Source organism: Mesoplodon mirus (assembly GCF_964341445.2).
Source record: "Mesoplodon mirus genome assembly, chromosome: 5".
Lineage (NCBI taxonomy): Eukaryota > Metazoa > Chordata > Mammalia > Artiodactyla > Ziphiidae > Mesoplodon > Mesoplodon mirus.
In genome coordinates, this window is record NC_138980.1 from 149769138 (window position 1) to 149785555 (window position 16418).

At 38.8% G+C, this 16418-nt stretch overlaps 1 protein-coding gene across 1 annotated transcript in view; it reads left to right on the forward strand.

Annotated features, from left to right (window-relative positions):
- Window positions 1-16418, forward strand: part of OXCT1 (3-oxoacid CoA-transferase 1) — a 135968-nt gene that overhangs the window by 62545 nt on the left and 57005 nt on the right. Inside the window, exons 9-13 of the mRNA XM_082622362.1 lie at window positions 1151-1265; window positions 4294-4388; window positions 6189-6237; window positions 12224-12296; window positions 12909-12984. Of these exons, the coding sequence (XP_082478488.1) occupies window positions 1151-1265; window positions 4294-4388; window positions 6189-6237; window positions 12224-12296; window positions 12909-12984 (408 nt within the window). The remainder of the gene's footprint in view (window positions 1-1150; window positions 1266-4293; window positions 4389-6188; window positions 6238-12223; window positions 12297-12908; window positions 12985-16418) is intronic.

The following is a 16418-nucleotide window of genomic DNA, read 5'->3' on the forward strand; positions in this document are numbered from 1 at the left end:
TACAGGGTAGAGAAGGATAATCAAGTCTTTGGTGGCTTTACCCCTGCTGGACTCTTAGTGTTTGAGTGTTCAGAACTGTCTATCTATCTTGAAGTCTTTGCACATTATAGAGTCCAGACAGAACATCATTTCCCATGAGTGTTGGGCTCTGGGCAGCTGATGGGTATGAGATCGTGGCAAGGAGTGGGTACCGGGAGCATTGGAGGTACTCTAAGGCTACTGAGAGCATGAAGACCAGCTGGACCAGAATTGATATCAAGATTCAGAAGTGTCTAGGGATCGGCAACAGAATAGACATGCAGTAAGAGATACCGTGGATTCAGAGATACCCTCTACCCACAGACATCAAACAGAAAGGCATTCTGCAATCTAAAACTAATGTCAGCGGCCAGAGATCAAAAACGGGACATTTGCAAACAGGAACCAGAGTCTGTATCAAGGAGATTTAGTAACGGAAATAGTTTTCTGGCTGGTTTCTGGATATTTCTATGATTGCTGTGTTTCAGTTATAGCAAAACCAGTCTAGACTCTGCATGTGGAAATAGGCAATTGGCAGCAGCAATACCTGCTAAACACATTCTCACAGCCCTGCAAAAATAAAGTCCCAAGGTCTATTCCCTTTTCTTTATTCTGGCTCCATCCCAGAGCACCTGAGGAGAGTTCAGTTGCAGGAGTCTTAGAGTAACAGTAGTGACACTCAGTGTGACAGTAACAGAGGATTATTTACTTCAAAGAGACAGAACAATTATATCTTCCTCTTCAAACATCTGACCTCTTTCACTTACTTTTTAATTAATTAATTAGTTTGTTTGTTTTATTTATTTTTTAAATTTAATTATTTGGCTGCACTGGGTATTAGTTGCAGCATGTGGGATCTAGTTCCCTGACCAGGGATTGAACCTGGGCCCCCAGCATTGGGAGCGCAGAGTCTTAGCCACTGGACCACCAGGGAAGTCTTTTCACTTACATTTTAAAGAATTATTTCTGTCATCAAATTTTATCCACAGTATTCTTTTTAAATTTAAAAATTCTCTACATTATATTGCAGATTTGCCTTATAGTAGTAATGGGAGAGAGTTTTGTATTTCAGTAGTGTTAAAATACAAAGTATACCTCAACCATGAATAATTTATTTCTGTTTATTTTAAAGCGTTTATCAATCCGGAAAGAGGAAGATGTAAAAACCACATCTGGTAAACCTGGAGATAACGTAAGGGAACGTATCATCAAGCGGGCAGCTCTTGAATTTGAGGATGGCATGTATGGTATCCTTTATTCCTTGCCCCGTGGGCTGGGCAAAGACGTAGCCCTCACTTTTTACATATTCATCAGGTTACTAGGCCTCCTGCATAGTGATTCCTTTCTAGTCCATTGTAACTTCTAAAGCAATTGATCAATTTTTACAAATGTGGCATATAACCTAAAGATATCATGATAAATGAAATTAGAATTATAATCCTTTTGCCTTCTTGAAACAAAATGGTGATTGAAAATTTCCTTAGCTGTTCTCTAATATATAAGGAATTTCAGTATAATTTGGCATTTGGCTAAGGGTAATTGGGAGAAGAGATTACCCAAGGTGAGGGTTTCAAATCTCAGAAGTACTACTTATAACCAGTGCTATTTACTTTCTCTGTGTTCTGACATTTACATACTCACTGAAACGTAAGATCCAACTTCTTAACAACCTCTTGTTTCCCCTGACAAAGATTCTGTGAATGTACCCTTTTATGTCTGATGTTTTGTAAGGGTATTCAATGAATGATTCAGATTCTGCTGTAGATATTGAATACTTTGTCAAAAAAGAGGTAGGTTAAGATGGTTTAGTGCAATTAGTGTTTGGATTTTGAACGTGTTTAAATAACAGTGAGTCTATTCGCCATTTTGCTGATTTTCAAGACATCAACTGTTGAACTATAGAATACAAATAATACGTGTAAATTCAAGTAGTGTATGATAAGATAAATATTTGTTGAATGGTGAATCCAGTAAAGCCATACTTAAAGGCCTGGGACAGGAAGTAGTAGAAACATGACATGTGTCTCCATTCTCTGAGCTTCCCCTAGTCCATAAAAATCTTCTTTCAGGGTCTTCCCTGGTGGCGCAGTGGTTGAGAGTCCGCCTGCCGATGCAGGGGACATGGGTTCGTGCCCTGGTCCGGGAAGATCCCACATGCCGCGGAGCGGCTGGGCCCGTGAGCCATGGCCGCTGAGCCTGCGCGTGCGGAGCCTGTGCTCCGCAACGGGAGAGGCCACAACAGTGAGAGGCCCATGTATCGCAAAAAAAAAAAAAAAAAAAAAAAAAAAAAGAAAAACTTCTTTCAGACTGATATTGACAGAACTGTTTTTTACTTTCTTTTTACCTCCACCACTTCATTTTTCTTTATCTTTCAGTTTATACATTGGGTTATGGTGGGAATTCACATAGGGGAAGAAAGTATAATAGTGCTTCCTCTTCCACCTCCAGTATCAGCAAGGTATAGAGTCAACCAAGTGAGCTGAACAGGTGAAAGCTAGTCTCTGGGTTTTCTTCTTACCTCCAGTCAATTGATTTAACATTGATATTTTAACACTGACTCTATGATAATGCTGATTTTTAGATATAATGGCTTCTAGGTATCCTTTATTCACTGTCATTGTATTGCCTATGAAAAATATTTGCAAGTCAGTTCATATAAATGGTCTTTCCATAGCACCTACTCTTTTTCAACCCAAATTACATAGGCTTTTTTTCTCCCTGGTATTTGACTCACTAAAAAATACTAAAGAACTGAGAAGATTATAGCATATGATGAAAGAGGGGGTGTATAAAACTTGTAATTTGGGTTGCCCTTACCTGAAAATGCCTGCTTATAATTATAATGGAATTAATACCTCAGTGTGTTCCATGCATCACTGTGAGAAATGAAGTACAAATAAGTCTACACTAGATTGTGATTTGGTAAGAGGTGAACCAAGAAACTATCATCATAGCTTCAAAGACTTACTGTATTCACACAAGGTGAACTGGCACATTGAGTTGTCCTGCTGGCCTTTGTAGTCTATAATATGGCAGCATATATAAACTTTATCTTTTCTGGACTTCATTCACAAAGCACTCACTGTTATTAGAATCTCATTAGCGTGCCATCATTCTTTGCACTAATTCTATCAAAGTCTGTGGTTTGCAGTGGTAGGTGGACAGCAGTTCCAGACAGCGTCCGTTTTTGTTTTTTGTTTTTTTGGCCACAGTGCACAGCTTACAGGATCTTAGTTCCCCAACCAGGGATCAAACCCAGGCCCACAGCAGTGAAAGTGCCAAGTCCTAACCACTGGACCACCAGGGAATTCCCACAGACAGTGTTAGTATTTCTGATCTGGTCAGCCTGCTTGTATTGAGAGACAAGGTCGAATCCACACCACTGCATACGAGTCAGAACTTTGATCACCTAAGGAAGAAGATTTAATACCCTCAGTTAGCTCTTCTTTAAGAAAAAATTTTATCGAAGTGTAGTTGATTTACAATGTTGTGTTTAACTTCTGCTGTACAGCAAAGTGACTCAGTTATGCATACATAGATTCTTTTTCAGGTTCTTTTTCATTATTGTTTGTCACAGGATATTGAATATAGTTCCCTGTGCTATATGGTAGGACCTTGTTGTTTATCCATTCTATATATAATAGTTTGCATCTTCTAATCCCAACCAGTTAGCTCTTTGATGCTGTAACACAGCTTTTTTTTTTTATATGGTCTCAAATGTGTTCACTGAAGCTTAAACATCCCCACCATCCTATTTATGTCTTAGGGAAGGTTCAGTTACCAATGGATGTTATCACAGTGATCCAAAGGAATCTATACAATTTAGGCAGACATTTTGGTGTTGTCATAAAACTTCTTTTAAAATTAAAAAATGGTAGCCCTTTTTAGAAAATTGTCATCATCTTTATTTTCAGTTGCAGTTTTGAATAGTGAAAAACGCTTTTAAACAAAGGTCAGGCCATGTTATATCAGTCATCAGTCATAATAAATCATAATACAGTCCAAATTTGCTAACTATGTCTTACAATAAAAATGACCTCTTGGCTAGTTTTCTGAAGCCACTACTTTGATATCTTTATGGGGAAAGCTGTGATTAAGAGATTTCCTTTTTGAAAAAATTACAAAATAATACCTAGAGGGTGGTGGGAGAATGTATTCAGTGATTACATTCAGAGTAAGTGCCTTTAAAGAAGGCCTATGTTCAGATTTATTCATGTAGAAGATTTATGACATAATCTATCTTTTATATGCTGGACCTTAACGTTTTTTTTCCAGCTAATTTGGGCATAGGAATACCGCTTCTGGCCAGCAACTTTATCAGCCCCAGTATGACTGTCCATCTGCAAAGTGAAAATGGAGTCCTGGGTTTGGTAAGATAGAAATTAAAGTTTTATTTATTCAATCTTGATGGAGAATGAGATATTTTATATAGTGAAATCTTCTTAAAACTGAGAGTTGTTACCTTAAAGTTCCCAATCTTGTTTTTCTTTCTTTTTATCCTCATAATAAAACATTTAACTTTTCCCATAAAATGGTGGTACTTGTGAGCACGTCGTGTTGTATTTTTTGGAGTAGATGGTAGTTTCCTGACTATGAGCTTTCCGACTGCTCCTCCTTTGTCCCTGTACCAGCTTCCATCTCCCCTAGTGCATCTGCTTCAGACATCTCACACCATCCTGTTTAGGTAGTTATTTTTAACCTTTGTGTGATTGAACAAGATAATGAAGGTCATTAACAATTCTACATTAAATAAAAATCAGTAAGTCTCAGCATGAGAAACTGAAGAGTAACATTTCTACTTTAGGACAGGACATTTTTTTTACAGTTGATTAATTCAAGAAGTTCTCCTCATGTAATACTTGTTTTGAGGCCAAGTTGTTCAAAAGGGTAGAATTTTCCCTTCCTCAAGATTAACCTTCCAGATGGGCTCAATATTCTCATAGAATTTGGCCATTCTCTTTATTCAATATTATAATAAAATTAAGAAATACTTCAGCTTCCTGGGTAACATTTTTTATTTACTTATTAATTATGGCAGAGATAACTTATAGTCTGACAATTTATAATATTCCTAATCTTTTATTGTTTTTCAGTAGCTCTTAACTGTTAATGCAGTACAAATTGTACATATGGAAAATGTATATCCAGTATTTAAAATATAAATAATGGTCATGAGATTGTAGTTGATACTGATTGAGGCAATAATTGTGATCACTTTCAGAAACACAAAAATGATGTGAGTCTGGATAAAAGCAGATTCATATTGCAGTCAAAGACTTAAATTTTTTAAGGTACCTTAGAGATTATCTAGAGTGACCAATTCTCTCATTTTGAAGACAAGAGAAATAAGTCAATATGAATTACCCATTGTCACTGTTTAAAGAAAAATTTACACAGGTCTAAAACATTAGTTGCCATTTCAATTTATTCAAAGAATAAATTTTTGGTCCCTTTTTTTGAAAGTATATTAAAATTTCACAGCCAATATTTCCTCATTCTTGGCTCTAATTTAGACCTTTTCTTTTCCCTTTTTCCATTTCCTCCCTTTTCGTTGAATATATGTTATGTTATGAAACTACTCACTCCAAGTAATTAGAGATGGTTTATAAGAATACATAGAAAATTAAAAAACAAAAACTTAGTGAGAATTACCAGGCAAAAACAAAATAAAGGTATCAAAACTTAGATGGACTGAGAGATAAGGTTAGAACTCCAAATCCGAGCCTTTAGGTGCTACATACCAAAGCTGAAACTGTGCTTCTCCAGACCCTTCTAGCCAAATAAGGCAGCCATTTAGTTTGTATTCATTGATATACTAACAGGAAGATTTCTGAATAACATCGGCTGCATAGTAGGTAGTAAATAATTACTTTTTTATTCACCTGTATTTCCAACAGCTTAACATTTCTTTCAGACTTTGGTAGTTTTTAGAAAATATTTTTCACTTACCCAAGCACAGTTTGTAGCATAGAAAAGACAAATCAACGTGGAAAACAGAGCCATGAAAACACTGGGATTATTTTGAAAAGGTTCACCTCAAGTCTTTTGATGATTTCCTAGGGTTTTCATGATTTTCTAGGGTTTTAAGCAAAGTTACTTATATTTCAGTTTTAATGTGTGATTCAGTGAGAAACTTCTTTTCCTAATTGAACATGTGCTTTATTTGACAGGGTCCTTACCCATTAGAAAATGAAGTTGATGCAGATCTAATCAATGCAGGTAAACTCACTCATCACATGTTTTTCCAGCCTTTTCCTTTGCTATTAATTTAGTTCTCTGCCAAGTAATAGCAAAGAGTTGGGTTTGTTTCTTTGTCTTTTCCTGGAGAGTATGCCACTGTATTTTTCATGGAGGAAGCGAGAGAGAAGCCTTCCTAGTGCCCTCTTGGTCCAGATTGCCTGTCAGAGGTCTTCCCTATTTAGGGCACAGTAAGATAAAGGAGAAATTGCAGGAGGGGCTACATATAATGGTAGGAGCTTTGGTGGGTCAATCAGTCAGCGTCCTGAGAGCACTCTCAGGTGGGGTAACGAGGAGAATTAAAGGAAGGGACAGTTTACAAGGGTGCAGAGAAGATTAAGGGAAACCAGAAAGGATGCTGAAGCACCACAGGGAGTTCTTTTTTTTTTTTTTTTTTTTTTGTGGTATGCGGGCCTCTCACTGTTGTGGCCTCTCCCGTTGGCGGAGCACAGGCTCCGGACGCGCAGTCTCAGCGGCCATAGCTCACGGGCCCAGCCGCTCCGCGGCATGTGGGATCTTCCCGGACTGGGGCACGAACCCGCGTCCCCTGCATCGGCAGGCGGACTCTTAACCACTGCGCCACCAGGGAAGCCCCCACAGGGAGCTCTTATCACTCCTAGGCCTTAAGGGGCAGCTGTGGGAGAGGGCCACCTAACAGGAAGCAGGGTCTTTGTAGAGGAACACGACCATCTTGCAGAAACCTGGGTGAGAGTGAGAATGGAGGTCTTCTCTGCTGGGTCTCCTGCTTGTGCCTCCCATTGGCCAATCCTAGGTTGAAATAGGTCTGCTTTCTCATGATGAGAAGGTGGGGAGTGGATCCATAGTGGCCAAAACCAAGATCTGGTGCACTGAGGTTTTTGTTGTGGTTGATACTTACTGTCCTCTAATCGACATCAGAGTTAGGAGAGCATCCTTCAAAGGTTCAAGGGTGCTTAAGGATGTACTCTGCCACTCAGTGCAACCCAGTGGTGTAAGTAATAAATACAGAGTTTCTTTGTACTGGGGACTCCAGCCTGTCTTCTCCTTAATTCCTGCATTCATATGCTTTGCCTTTTATTATTAGCCTTTTATTTGACTGGGACATAGGGTCACATGTAGCAGCAGCCTAGAGAAGGAAAAACAGGTCAGACCTTTTGCCCATGCTTGAGGCAGCACTGCCACCGTGTTGGGGCTAAAGATTATCCTTAGAATGGGGCTGTCCATAAGAAGCTAATTTTTATATTCTAGCATGTTTTTCTTTACTATTCTTCTACTCCTATTCACTCTACCCCCGCAAAAGTATTATCGTTACTTCATGTTCAAAAACAGTGTGTGTAAATTTCAGAAGAGAAGAAGTAAGAGCTGAACATAAAGGCCAGCTGCCAAGTAGAATTGATGTTTGATGCTTAGGATTTTTGAAAGTAAAACAGCTTCTGGTTGAATAGTTGAGTTAGTTAACACGACTCAACTCTGAAAGGCCCACTGTGGTAAAGCAATGACATTTAACCAAGGCTGTAATTTAATTGTACTGTACCCTTTAGCAATAGCTCGTTGATCTGTGAAAATATTTGCTGCTTGGTTTAATTAATTAATGTTAGTGAGTTATTTGCAAAATGAATAACTCCATTTTCCAAATATCAGGCTTGAGCTCATAAAACCCACTTTCTTTGGAAAAATAGTTAATCTTTTCAGTGACATCATTGGACAGTAGGAGTTTCTGATTCCATTGAGCTTTAGCTCAATCCTGATGAAGCCACCAGTTTTAGATGTCAACTTCTGAGATATCACATATAATCTTAAACTACTTTGTAAAACAAGAATTCATTGCTTTGGGGAAGCCAGGCTGCAGAATAGTTTAATAATATCCTATCTCTTTCATCAAAGTCCTCTTTGGAATTTATGATGCTTTTGACTTCGGAGCTAAGTTAGGGAGGAAATACTTTGAACTCGAGAACCCAGAATATAAATTGGTGTTTCCACAATTCCCCAAGTTTGGAAATTACCAGGAAGATCAGCCCATTGTTTGTGTTAATTTGAAACGATTTCTATAGAAATCCCTTGGAAGGAATATAAAGAGTTATGTTTCTGGGCATAATCAGTGTATTAAAATTTTAAAATAATAATACAGCTATTTCTAAGGATCCCTTTTTCTAAGTAATAATTTCATATGGTTATATAACAATGAATGACCACTTGTATAGCACTACATAGCTTACAGCTTACTTTTTTCAAATATATTAAATCATTTGAACCTCAAGTGAAAACCTGTTGTACAGATTGGGAAACTCAAGCCCAGAAACGTGACATGATGTTCTCAAGATCACGTTGCTAGGGACTGGACTAACACAGGGTCTCCTGCCGCTCGCCCCTGGCCTTCTTCTCTGCACGTTGAGCTATATCCACTGATAACCTGAGTTTTACCGAGGTGCATAAGGCAGTGCTTAGAACATTTCCAAGGTCCCAGGAAGATTTGCAGTATCCCAATGGAATTGTGAAATTTCTAATAAATCTCATGTTAGCTTTCATATTAATGTGCATTTTGCATTCTTCCCTATTTCTTAATATTATTTTCTTACTTTAATATCAAAATAATGTTTTAAATGACTTCCTTTTGATTAAAACGACTTAGAAAGAACCACCGTATTAATCTCCTGGCTTTTGAATATCCCTGGTTCCTGCCATGTACCTCTAGAGCAGTGGTTTTCCGTGGGAAGGAGGGGTGATTTCTCTCCCCTGGGGACATTTGACAATGTCTGGAGACTTTTTTTTTTTTTTTTTTGCGGTACGCGGGCCTCTCACTGTTGTGGCCTCTCCCGTTGCGGAGCACAGGCTCCGGACGCGCAGGCTCAGCGGCCATGGCTCACGGGCCCAGCCGCTCCGCGGCATGTGGGATCTTCCTGGACTGGGGCACGAACCCGTGTCCCCTGCATCGGCAGGCAGACTCTCAACCACTGTGCCACCAGGGAAACCCTGGAGACATTTTTGATTGCCAGTGTTACTGGCATTTAGTGGGTAGAAGCCAGGGATGCTGTTAAATATCCTACAATAACCAGAACAGTTATCCAGCTCCCAGCATCAATAGTGCCTGCTCCAGAGGTCTGTGTGCCACATCTGAAGAATCACAGGCCTGAACATTAAAGTTCAAATAGTATGGCATTCAAGATCTATCTAATGGTTGTGACTGACCTTTTCAAATTTATCTTTCTCTACGCCCTACAAGGTCTTCTGAGTCCACCCATACTGAACTGCTGGATCTCTTCTGACCATGACTGGTGCTTTCCTTCCTCCATGACTTTGCTCTTCCTGTGCCTTTCACTTTTGTTTGGTTCTGTCCCTTCCTTTTTTATCCCCATCTCTTTATTGGTAATGTCCTATAGAAATGCATTATACCTATCCTTGAAATCCCGGTTCATTTGTCCTCTCCAGTTCCTTCTGTGGCTTAGAAGTGCCCCTCCTTCGAACCCACAACACATCTAGTGTCTCATAAGCATACCACATTTTGCCTTGTAATTACTTGTGTATATTCGTCTCTCTTGCTGGGTATTATGTTCCTTTTTCCTGGGGCAGTGGTTCTCAAAGTGTGGTCCCCAGAGACACAGCATTAGCATCCCCATCACTGGGAACTTGTTAGCGATGGAAATTCTCAGACTCTAGGGAGTTGAGCTCAGCAGTCTGCATTTTTATAAGCCCTCCATGTGATTCTGATGGGTGTTAAAGTTTGAGAACCATTCGTTTAGGGCATCTGCATTTTGTGTGTAACATTGTTCAAGGCACAGAGTAGACATTTACTTGATATTGAGTGAATGACATGTTACATCATGAGACAAAGGACTCAAAACTATGAAATTGAGTAACTCTATTGCCTGAATATCATTAGAGGATATAGACATACACACGAGCAAATTTGGAGGAGACAGAAATCAATTAGGAAAAATCAAATAAGAAAGACCCTTTTTCTTTAAGATATTGATTGTATTATTGATTATAATTGTTTCTTGACTAAATTTGGACGTTGCATTTGAAAAGCATGGATTCAACTTTAGGATACCTTTTTTTGTTTAGATTTTGGATATTAAAAATGATGAAAATTAACTTTGCTTCCAAAGAATGTATTTATAAGATGCCAGAATGTGTTAGCAGGGGCCTGACAATAACTTTGTTTCATAAGAATTATTTTCTGGGCTCTTTAATAAAGCCATCCTTCATAAATCACATGGGGAGAGCTGAAGCTCTCTGCTTTGATCTCAAAGTTTCCTGTAAGTGGTAAATAATGCCTTCTATGTCCTACCAGCTGGTTGAGATGGCCTTCTGGAAGTCATTGTGATTTATCACATAGAGAACAAAGAATTGAGATTTTTTTGTTTCTCTGCATTTTCAGCCTGCAAGTTCTTCCTTGCCTCTCCACCTCACAGGATTGGTGAGGAACTGTATTTGCTGGACGTGAAAGTTGTGTTAGGATAAGGTTTAGTTGTATTTCACTTGTCCTGAAACCTGGAGTTCACGGGCTGGTGTATAACCGCACCATAAAAGTGAATTGCTTGCCCGTGTAGCATTTATCCCTAAAGGGGTGATGGCACTGTCTTTTCAACAGGCAGGTTTGCAGTGAGGAATAATAACAATGACAATAATAAAAGTAATGTTTACAGAGTCCTTTCTCTATGCCAGGTACTAGAGTTAAAGACTTCACATGCACTATTTCATTTAATTCTCCAAATATTACGTGCTGTCTAAAAGCCAGCCACTACTAACCGCACCAGAAAGTATTTTCCAAAGCTTTTCAGCTTTGTGGTCCTTTAGAAGATGTGAAAATGTTTCCTTTGCTTAGAATCAAACTTTTTTGGCCAATAAATAATTCAGCATGATATAAATAGTCTTACCCTTGCTTTACAGTTGAGCTCAAATGGAGCGGGATATTGGAGGAGAAGTTAGCTCTCAGGGAAGACTTGAGAAGTTGAGGTTATGGCTGTTGTTGCACAGCTGAGCATGATCAGATTGGTCTGGTCCTGTTGTGTCCAAGAGCTTCTCTCTGTTCTAATCTTGGAATCACTTTTCTTCCCCTTCTCTTTGTCTGCCCTATCACACTGAGGCCATGGCATGAGGTGTTATCAGACAGTTGACTTACCTTTGGCAAAGTGGCATGTGAGCACTTTTCTATTGAGACCAGAAGCTTCTCCTAGGCACCTAAAGCTCCTGCACAGACAGGTCACAAGAAAAAAGCAGCTCAAGTTTGAGTCAGGTGATATTATAGGTTGTGTGGGGACTGGATGACCTTGAAGAACTTTTCCAGTTCTGTACATTTATTATGAGATGTAAGTTTTGTGAGAGGTCCTTACCTTCTTTGGTTTTAATAGAAACATAGGAGCAAGGGAAGAAAAATGAAGCAGAGAGAGAGAGAGATTGAAGAAGAGATTCAGTCCCAGTGATGTTAAGGAGTTAGGTGAGACCTCTCTTTCTAGGTTATTTACTGAATTTTAAGAAATATCTGAGGAGCATCTCCTGTGTCACTCCCTTCAAGTTGTATTCCTTCATGTCTGTTCCACATCTTTGCTCCAGTGACTTACAGTAGCATGGGTTTTGACAGGTGTATCCCAGCAACTCCTTTCCTCGTCACTCCTATTAGCATTTAACAGGGGCTTGTGAAGGGACTGAGTCTGGTGGGAGGCGGGGATGGTTATGTAATAATAGGCAGTAGAGAGGTGCATGGTCTGTAGAGAATTTCAAAACAATAATAAAATTAAAAGTTGGGCTGCTTTTTATTATCACCATGCAAGGGCAAATCTGAACAATGTTAGTGACAAAATTCTCTTCTTCATAGGTGAACAGTTCCCGCTGTGTCTCCCATACCCCTGTTGCTGCCACAAGGGACCCTTAGTTCTGTAGGAAACAGAGAAGGTATAGACCTCTGTCTCCACCATGATTTCCACTCTTAGAAATCTAATAGCCTTTTCTTTCCTCTTTTTCTCCCGTGTGTGTGTGTGTGTCTGTGTAGGCAAGGAAACAGTTACTGTTCTTCCAGGAGCCTCTTATTTCTCCAGCGATGAATCATTTGCGATGATTAGAGGGTATGTAATAACGGAGCCCCTCATGTTTCACATGACTTGTAATGAGCTGAGTCATCCCCTGAGTCTGTTAGCAAGACTCTGAAACATAGACACCTCTCCCAGCCAGAAAGTGATCATGGGCTTGTTTGGCTGCACCAAGATGTGAAATTATTCACATTGAATGTTGGCAGTTGGTACTTCCAGCCCGCTATTATCAAAGGAACCCTCAAAATGGAATATATATCTGTGCCAACTAAAGTAAACACTTTTAAGGCTCTTTCTGAGGATCCTAACATTTTCTACAAACTGTGTTTTCATTTTCTAGCTGGTGTTTGCTTTCAAATCTAGCCATATTCTCCCTCACTGAAGGAAACAAACTCACTGTGTACACCTGTTTTTAATTTGTTTTTGGAGACAGTATAGGCTATAATTTTTTAAAAAGAACTCTTAATGGTTATTTCTCTACATTAGCTTGAGCCAATCTATTTGGAAATCAGGTGTTGAGTGGAGGAAAGCAAATGTGCTTTGGTGGGGGGGAGGTTAGAATTATTTATTTTCATTGCTGGCAATTTCAAGCAAAAGGGACATAAAGCTTGTGAAGTTTGCTTTATATTTCTTCTTTATCTTTCTCAGGGGACATGTCAATCTAACAATGCTAGGAGCCATGCAGGTTTCCAAATATGGTGACCTGGCTAACTGGATGATACCAGTAAGTAGATATGTTTTCTTCTGAATTATGCCTGGGTCAGAATAGTTATTCTTGAAGTATTAAGAAAAATCTCATCAAATTGCTTTGAGTGCAAATATAATTGTTACAAAAATAAATATTTTGATATGTATTTCTTATTTCAATCAAATTCTAATAAAGGAAATACTGAAAATATTTAGCCTTGCCAGTTTACTGTGTAGCTGGGACTAAAAATAGGTAAGATCAGGGTCAAAGCATAATTTTCCATGGAGGAATAGAAAACTGAGGAAGGTAAAAAAGAATGGGTTAATTATACTCTGATAAAAGTAAGAAATACAAATATTTATTATAACTAAGTTTTTATAACTAGAAAGTACAATTTTCATTAATTTTATGTTAATTCTATTATTTTCTTATTCACAGTGATTAAAATCCTCTCTTGATTAGTCATGTGACCCCATGAGTAATCAATCACATTTTCTTCTATTATGGAATACAAAACCTGTGATGTTTAAACATGCTTGTGAAATGCAAACAGTTTTCATGTACTAATGACTTAGATCAAGGAAGAAGCCTCTTGGAATTAGCTTTGGAAAAAGGACTGTAATTGGTTGATTTATGAGTGTGGTTCTTTACATTCCTGATTGGTGCTTCCTGATGTGTGTATGGAAACAACAATGAATGTGTGTCTATGATTATGAGCTCATTTTGGCTGGTAGCTCAGGTTACTCTTTTAATGTGTGTGTTTAAGGATTTCTGTGTGTTTCTCTGAAGCATCAGCTACAAGGAGTTTAAGTAATTGAGGCTGATGTTCTATGATGAGAGTTTTTTGTTTTTTGAAATTTCTTAGATTTTTCTCTACTCATTTTTTGAGGAAGATGGATTAATATAGTTGATAACAATGTTAGAGATTGTGTTAGTTTAGCTTTTTTGATCTATGATCTCCCAAAACATTATTTTAAAATTTCAATTGTTATTATAACCTGGTTCTCAAACGTGGTTACATATTGGAAGCACCTGGGAATTTTAAAAAATGGTGACACCTTGGTGCCCCCCCTTAGAGATCCCAATTTAATTAATCTGAGATATAGCCTGGGAATTGGGCATTTTAAAATCAATCCTAGGTGATTACAATATGTAACCAAGTTTGAGAACCAAGTTTGAGTGTATTAAAGAATGCTCATCAGGGACTTCCCTGGTGGCAGAGTGGTTAAGAATCTGCCTGCCAATGCAGGGGACACAGGTTTGTGCCCTGGTCTGGGAAGATCCCACATACCGCCGAGCAACTAAGCCCGTGTGCCACAACTACTGAGCCCACGCGCTCTAGAGCCTGTGAGCCACAACTATTGAGCCCATGTGCCACAGCTACTGAAGCCCCCCTGCCTAGAGCCCATGCTCCGCAACAAGAGAAGCCACTGCAATGAGAAGCCCACGCACACAATGAAGAGTAGCCCCGGGCTTCCTTGGTGGCTCAGTGGTTGAGAATCTGCCTGCTAATGCAGGGGACACGGGTTCGAGCCCTGGTCTGGGAGGATCCCGCATACCACAGAGCAACTAGGCCCGTGAGCCACAACTACTGAGCCTGCGCGTCTGGAGCCTGTGCTCCGCAACAAGAGAGGCCGTGATAGTGAGAGGCCCACGCATCGCAATGAAGAGTGGCCCCCACTTGCCACAACTAGAGAAAGCCCTTGCACAGAAACGAAAACCCAACACAGCAAAAAAGAAAAAAATAATTAATAAACTCCTACCCCCAATGTCTTCTTAAAAAAAAAAAAAAGAGTAGCCCCCACTCACAGCAACTAGAGAAAGCCCGTGCGCAGCAAGAGACCCAATGCAGCCAAAAATAAATAAATTAATTAATTAAAAAAAAAATGATCATCAATCATATTTAAAATATAAGGGGAAAATATCATTGATGCATTAATAGTCAGAACTCTTAGCAGATTATGGATTATATTGTTATTTTAGTTTTAAAATGTTCATCACCCTAAATCAGCTATTGCTATAAGAGTTAGCAGCTTTTGGAGACTTCAGAGAAATCAGAGAGGGTCACCTGAGCATTGTATAGTAAGTCAGATTGATACTTTATAGGAATGTTTGTTTGTGTAGAAAGAATGTATTTCTTTTTTCAAATTTTAGAAAAAGGCTATAGGAGGTAGTAGAAGGAGCATAGAAAAGCAAGCCCTGGGTTTTAGCCCTGACTCTACCAGTAATCAAAGTGTAACCTTGAACATGTCACTTAAGCTCTTTGGGTTAAAGCATCCTCATCTATAAAATGAAGATTTGAGAATAGATAATTTCAGGGGTCTCGTCTGGCTTTCACAGGTTAGCAGTTCAGAGCAAAGATCCTGTAGTGAGACAGACCTGGGTTGAAATCCAATTTTTGTCACTTACTAGCAGCGTAACTTGAGGCAGTTGCCTATTTTTCCTCATCTGTAAAATGAGAATGATGTAATAGTATCTACTTTATAGGACTGTATAAAGGAATAAATGATATAATGCATACAGAGTATGTATCACAGAGCTTGACCCACAGCATATGCTAGATAAACAGGTTGTTATTATTTGATAAGTTAAGAAGGAGAAGTTGGAGATGCCTGGCAGAGAAGGGAATAGGATTGGTTACCACGAACAGAAACAACAGAGTTTTAAATAGAGTCTATTTCTCTGAGCTATTAGTGAGTTTTGAAATCAAATTTCACAGTGGTTCTAGGTGTGGAGCAGAAACGTGTGCAACACATTTTTGCTTTCAGGGAACTTGGGCATCTTTAACAAGTTAGTATATGATTTGTTTTTATTATGGTTTAGCAAACAATGAGGCTGGAAGCTGTCATAGTGAGAGTATGCATTATGTAGTTGTCATTTGTAGGAAAGATTTTCCAGCATGTATCACAATTTTACATATCCTATGGAGATTGCTGTGAATGATTAAAACATCACTGTTAATTACTTTATAAATTTCTTAATACAATTTGGAGCTCATGAGTTTCCAAAGGACTGGACCTAGTGGGGCAGCGTTAGGGAACTGGAGTTCTGAAGGGACATGGAGAAGAATTAAGCATAAAAAGTGTTCTTGTGTCTGGTTCCACTCTTGTGGTCATGGAAGTTGGTAGTGTCATTTCTGAATGAGCATTTTTGTTCTTTTAGTAACTGATAATCACTTCTTGGATTCTTTATATGTGACACACAGTATATATTTTGATTCCTTTGGATGCAGGATAGCTTAAGAGTCAAGACTATGAGCTCTAGTTTGGAAGAGATCTGATTTGAATTTCAGCTCTACCGCTTACAAACTACACAATCTTTAGTACCTGTTTTTGTTAGGATTAAATGAGAAGAAAATGAAAAGTGAAGACTCAAAGCACTCCATAAATAGTGGCTATTATTTTTATATTCTTCAATGCATTATTGCTTAACTTTAAAGAGGGAGTATTTGGGGCTTCCCTGGTGGCGCA